Here is a 6296-nt window from a genome sequence, read left to right on the forward strand (position 1 = left end):
TGTCTACACATGCAAATGCTCTAGGGTGAGTTTACAGTAATTTGCTCTAGAGTAAACCCACACTGGGCAGGCATCTACATGTGTGTGGAAGTGGGAGCAGATTTGCTGCTCATGGCAGCAGTCTGCTCCCATCCCCGCCAGCCCTGCACTGGCCCCCTGCAGCAGTCAGGGGGAGCTCTGGGCTCCTCCTGGGTGCTAACCCAGCAGCTGGCAGGGACTATGGGGCCAGGAGACAGCTGTCTCGTGGCAGGGGCTGGGAGATTGCTCCCTGTCCCCACGCCTTGCCAGCCCCTGCTCTGATCATGGATCAGGAGCTGGGAGCTTCTTGCTGGCAGAGGAGGGGGACATTGTTCCTCCCTGGGCACTGGTGGTAGAGCCCTCCCCAGGGGCAGGGAGCAATCTCCCGCCCCCTGCTTCCTGGCTGACTGGGAGCAAATTTGCTCCTGATTAGCTGTCTACATATGCCATGTCATGCAGTAATTACTCCTGAGTAAAATTGCTACTTGTATTTACAGGTAGCAAATTTACTCAAGATTAGAGCAAATTACTGCACAGTAAGCATCTGCACGTGTAGACGGTGACACTTACTGCTCTAATCTTGAGTAAAGTATCTCAGGTAGACGTGCCCAAGCAGGAATTTGAAAGATAGGGGATTGGCCTATGTGAGGACAGAAGTTATCCCTAAAATATTGTAGATACAGATTTTATTTAATTTTACTATTCTTTTCCCAATTTGCTCATGAAAGCATGAAGCATGTTAAACAGCGTAGCTATTCTGCCATGGAGAGATCTTTCTGTTCCTGCATTTCTTTTGCAAAGGTTAAACCTCAACTTCTTTTATTTCAGGTGGATGAAGAGGAAAGTGAAAGAAAGGAATTGCCTGACCCCCTGGTCTCCACCGGTAGCTGTAACAACAGCACCTCTGAGGAACACAGCAATGCCAGCCCAAGACCAAAATCCCTTGGCGCTGACAGCTCAGAGGAAGCAAATCCAGCCCTTAATTCAAGTAAAGTTTCACAACATGACACTTCTTTGGCAAAGAATGAATTTCCAGAGAAGCTGGACAATATGCAGCCTCTGGCTAAGGGCGAGGAGTCTGTCCTTCCTGAGGGAAGTACAGCAGTGGAGGGCCTCACTCTCACCACTGAAGATAAAGACCAAGGGCATGTGGCTGCTGATGAATCGCTCCCTGTCTGCGAAGAATTACGGTTACAAGTGAGCCCTGAGTGCCCAGAACATGACAGCCCTGACAGAGAAGTGAGCAACTTGCAAGATCCATTAGAAAACCAGGAGGAAGAAGAGGAAGAGGAAGATTTTGAGTACCAAAATATGTACCTGGAGCCAATTGTGTTAGCCCTTTCAGAGAGTAATGATGCCGATATGGAGCATGAAGATATTGACCAGGATCCCGTTAACTTAGTCCTTCCTAAGGAAATCTACATCCCTGAAGAGAGCGACACACCAAGGACAGCTGACTTGGAGTCCCCCTGTGACAGTGGCTTAAATCTGACATTGTCATCTGACACGAGTCCTATCCATTTGGGCCCCTTCAGTGAAACAGCGCAGTCTCCAGAGGCCCATCCAGGCAACCAAGAAGCCATTGCCTTACCGGTTGAAGAAATGAACAGCACCCGTTTGGAGTATGATGATCAGGACATGGATGCAATCAATTTAATACTTCCTAAAGAAGCTTCAGAAGAAAGTAATGCTCTCAGTACTGTTGAGTTGGAGTCCCCATGTGATAGTGGATTAACGTTAACGTTGTCATCTGATGCCAGCCCTCTCCACCAAGTACCTTCTGACACTATAACACAGTCTCCTGAGGCGCTTTCGGGGAACCAAGAGGTCCCTGTATTACCAGCTAAAAAAAGGAATGACAATTTGGAGAATCAAGGTAAAGACCCAGGGTCGATTAACTTAGTTCTTCCTAAGGAAATGTGGATACCGGAAGAGAGTGATGCAGCTAGCACAGTTGACTGGGAGTCCCCATGTGAGAATGGATTAACTCTGACATTATCCTCTGATGAGAGTCCTGTCCATCAAGAACTTGCTGCTGAAATGACACCATTTCCAGAGATGCATTCACAGATCCAGGAGGTCGCTGGCCTACCAGCTAAAGAAATTGAAACATCAGCCCCAAGTGATTCAGTGGAGGACACCAGCATCTCCCAGGAAGATGGAGGCAATGATTCGTCTGAGCACACTTCATTGAGCATTGAGGAATCCAGCCAAGTGCAAAGCAGTATGCTAACTCAGGGAGAGCAAAGGAGCTCTCCTAACGAAATGGCAGAGTCACTAAACAAATCTGCAGGAGCAGGACAAAGCCAGGACTTAGCCTGGGAAAATACAGCCTTGGAAGTTGACTCGACAGCTGAGGAGACCTGGAACAAACCTGAGAACAGCAGTGTGTGTCCTCTTCCTGAAACATCACTATGCCATGATGAGTTGGATGAGATGACTCCAAGGACTGAGCTTGGAGAGCCCAAGACTTCCCTTTGCGAACTGCAGGAATCAACTCCGACCTTTTTAATGAAAAGCGACAAATCTGTTACTAAAAAGCATGCGGGTGTAAAACAAATGAACTTCATAAACCATTGGCCTGCACGCAGCCCTGGTTGGTGCGGGGTGGAGAGCTTCTCATCGGACAGGCCTTCTCCTCCTGAGCCTGAACACACGAGTCTCAGTCCATCGCAGCCGTCCTCTACTCCCACCAGCAAAGCAGCGGCTCTGCACTACGGTTTCTTAGACCAAAGCGAGCAGGATCCAGTACTCCACAAAGGCCTGAATTCTGATCGCATGGATCAAGGAGACATCCCAGAGATATGTCACTCCATCCCTGAGGGTCAAACAGCCTCTTCTGCTGTGGATGACCCCTCAGGTTCGAATGACATGGAACAGGCCAAACCCCCAATGTTGCTAGAACAAGAAATTCCTGTAGTTAAAACAGTGGACTTGCTCAAGAGAGAGGAGCAAGACTCTGCAATAGGCCAACCCAATCCAGCCAAAGTGATGACTTGTGTCCTTTCTCAGCAGCCCGGCCTTTCACCTAGCAGAGAGGCGGATCTATACAGCTCCGTATTAGAGCAAAGTGAACCTGATCGGCTACTTCACCAGAATATAAATCCCAACCCCGCCGGTCAAACGAATGTTGCAGAGACATGCTCCATCCCTGAGAGCCAAGCATCGCCTTTGGCAGCGGATCATTCCTCGGTTTCTTGTTACGCAAAAGAGACGAAAAAAGACACATTCCTAGAGCTTGAGCTCCCTGCAGCTAAAATAACAAGCTTGCTAGAGCGCGGCAGCAAAGGGCCCTCGCCGTGTGAGGAATTTGATCTGGGAAGCGGTAGCCCCACAGCAAGCACAGCCTCTATTTCAGGAGAGGAGGAACCAACGGGACAGACATGTGAACAGAGCTCTGCTGGGGAAACGCCAGACACGCAGAGGGACCCCGTGACAGGAGAATCAGAAGCATGTGCTGATTCGGACACGGCAAGGGAAAAACCTTCCGTTTCCTTTGTTCAGATGCCTGCTTTACTTACCCAGAGAGACTCTGGAGAGAATTCAGAACTGAGTGATGCAGAGGAAAATTTGCCCAGCCGGAGTACAGAAATCATTATCAAAGACATCAGTGCGAGCGCGGCCTTTGAAGATGTATCACGTGAGGCTTTTTCTGGAGGCTCTGACCATGAGTACTTTGGAGGAACCGTGTACACCAAACTTAAGTTTAGTGGCTCTTGTAGTACAAAGACCATGGATGCCATCAAAATGACATCCATGGCAAGGACTCGTTATGAGTCGCCTACGAACAAAGACAGTAAGGCCAAGGACTGGGACTCTTCGGAGATAGACAAAAGGGTTTTGGGGGTTGAGTCTGAAGTGTGGCAGCATAGCTGGCCTGCTAGGTTAGGGGAAAGTGATAGGCACGTACCCCCTTTTGTCAATATGGGAAATGATCAGGGCACTCTAAAGGACTACACAAACTTCACTGTTACCAAAAAGCACAAGGACAAAACTAGAACGTTACAACCTTCAAAAAGACACGATGGCTTGAGGGAACGATCTGACTTAATAAGCTCTTTGACGAGGACCTGGAAGGCTTTTGACGACCTCACACAGAACACTTTAGACATGGAATGTCTACGTTTCCATTATAAGCTAAAACAAATCATAAAGAGACAGAAATCACACTACTCTACCTCTTGTGGTATCTTTCCAAACGAGTTTCCTGTCCAGGTGACACCGGAGACTTTGCCCTCGAGAGAGGCACACGAATCCCCTGTTCTCAATGCGCCATCCAGGAGTCACAGCCCACTTCTGGTGACAATTGTGCATTCAGACACAAAACCTCGTAGCTCTGGTTGGCACCTAAGAAACAGTAGCCCCACAGACTTTGATGACCCCCCGCTGTGTGTCCCACGGCAGGAGAATTTTATCAGCGAAAGAAATGCTGCAAAAATCAAAAGCCAGAGCCACGACTATGCCGTTCCCTTCCACCTCAGCAAATTAAAATATGACAATAAGCTAAACGAATCAAGAGGGGATATTTCAGGCATTCTAGATGAATATGCAGAGTTTAACAGGGTGATGCTGAACAATATATATGCGGGTAACAAAGGGCGAGGCCAAAGCACTACCTCAGAAGAGACCACTTGCAAAAGGGCAAAATACAGCTATTTCCCCAGAAGAACGGCCGTCTACGACACCATGATCGCGGACTTGTGCAGCACGCTGCATTTCCGGCTCAAAGGTGTCATGAAAGAGGCTTGCAAAAACACTTTCATGTTCTACGTGGTTGAAACCAGTGACGATTCTTTCTTTGCGAGGATGAAGGTAACATAACACCAACAGAGCCTTTAAATCCACTCGCGTCATTTCAAATTGTGTGGGGGCATATTGCCTGTTGTAGTGTTTTCACTGGTACTGCTGCCGAGGTGAGCATACGCAAGCTTTGCATTGTGCTTTGGCCAACGTACCTCCATCCTCCGGTTCTTCCTCCCCAGCCGTTCCCGTCCCAGGGAGTTCATGCAGCCTCACCATAAGCACTTCAGGCCTGACCAGTTGCAACCTCTGTTGTTTCATCTCATCTCCTTTGAGCCCAATCGAAACCCAGTTGTGATTAGCTTGAAGTTATTGCTCAAACGAAGTTTTCTAAGCCAGAGTAGGCCTAGAAAACATGGGGATACTGACAGTGGTGTTTGCGTTGCCTACACTCATTTGGTCATAGGATGAGGGAGCATTCACTAAAATTAGCAGGAGGCAGGTTTCAAACTAACAAAAGAAACTACTTTTTTATGCAATGCGTAGTTAACTTATAAAATGCATTGCCCCAGGAGGTGGTGGAGGAAGATGGTCATAGAGAAGTAGGGCAGGAAGGGACCGCCAGAAGTCATCTAGTCTAGCCCCCTGCCTGAGGCAGGATCATCCCCATCCAAACTATCCTTATACAACAGTGCTTCCCAAACGTTTCCTCAGCATGACCCCATTTATGGCCTTATTTCCTCAACATGACCCCATTTCCCCTCACTCCAAATGCACAGCCCCATCCCCTGATGTTGCGACCACATTTGGGGGTGCGACTTACAGTTTGGGAACTGCTGCCATACAGCTATAATCTCAACTTCTACACAACATAGCCAGGTTCAAAGTCATCTGTGAATTTGTCCAGTCCCTTTTCATAGATAGACACTAGTTAGGCAGCTCCACAGTAAGTGTTGTGTGTACACACACCCAAAGATCGCATGAAAAGGGTCTAGATAAAGGGACTTATCTATGAAAAGGGACTAAATAAATTCACAGATGATGGATCTATTAACAGCTATTGAACAGAACGGTTGGAGATGTTTCCTCCGGTATCTCTTCTTGTGGAAGCCAGGGAGAGTGCTGAACATGGGACAGATCATTCAGTTTAGCGCTCTCCCTCCATAGTATCCACCCCTGCCACTGTCAGGGACAAGACAGCAGGCTAGATGGACCTGTTACAGCACATCCAATGTTATGTCTATAACAGGAACTTTAATTTTCTTTAATCAAATCGCTAGTATGGAGTCTGAGTGATCTACCTACTACACCATGGGTGCACCTATATATGAATATTAATGTGACACAGTGAACTCCGGTGCAATCTGCTCTGGAGTTTATTGCACGTTTACACATGCATCCAGGACCGCAGCACGTTGAGCTGAGGTAGAGCAACCCTGGCTGGAAGACAAGGCCAGGGGGTCAGCCTGCCAGCCCGGGGCTGTTCCTGCTCAGGTCCACATGCTGCGGAGAGGCTGGCCGGGGCATGAGGATGCTGC

The 6296-nt window shown here is 48.3% G+C and overlaps 2 protein-coding genes across 3 annotated transcripts in view; both read left to right on the forward strand.

Annotated features, from left to right (window-relative positions):
• The window catches only part of COPG2 (coatomer protein complex subunit gamma 2), a 770521-nt gene that overhangs the window by 403202 nt on the left and 361023 nt on the right, over positions 1-6296 (forward strand). The gene's annotated exons all lie outside the window — the stretch shown is intronic.
• Positions 1-6296, forward strand: part of FAM208B (family with sequence similarity 208 member B) — a 60588-nt gene that overhangs the window by 31399 nt on the left and 22893 nt on the right. For both annotated transcript variants that reach the window (XM_019509637.1, XM_019509636.1), the window contains one exon: positions 847-4830. In XM_019509637.1, coding sequence (XP_019365182.1) covers positions 847-4830 — 3984 coding nt within the window. The remainder of the gene's footprint in view (positions 1-846; positions 4831-6296) is intronic.

This window comes from Gavialis gangeticus, unplaced genomic scaffold, assembly GCF_001723915.1.
Source record: "Gavialis gangeticus isolate Ggan-Ray unplaced genomic scaffold, GavGan_comp1, whole genome shotgun sequence".
Classification (NCBI taxonomy): domain Eukaryota; kingdom Metazoa; phylum Chordata; order Crocodylia; family Gavialidae; genus Gavialis; species Gavialis gangeticus.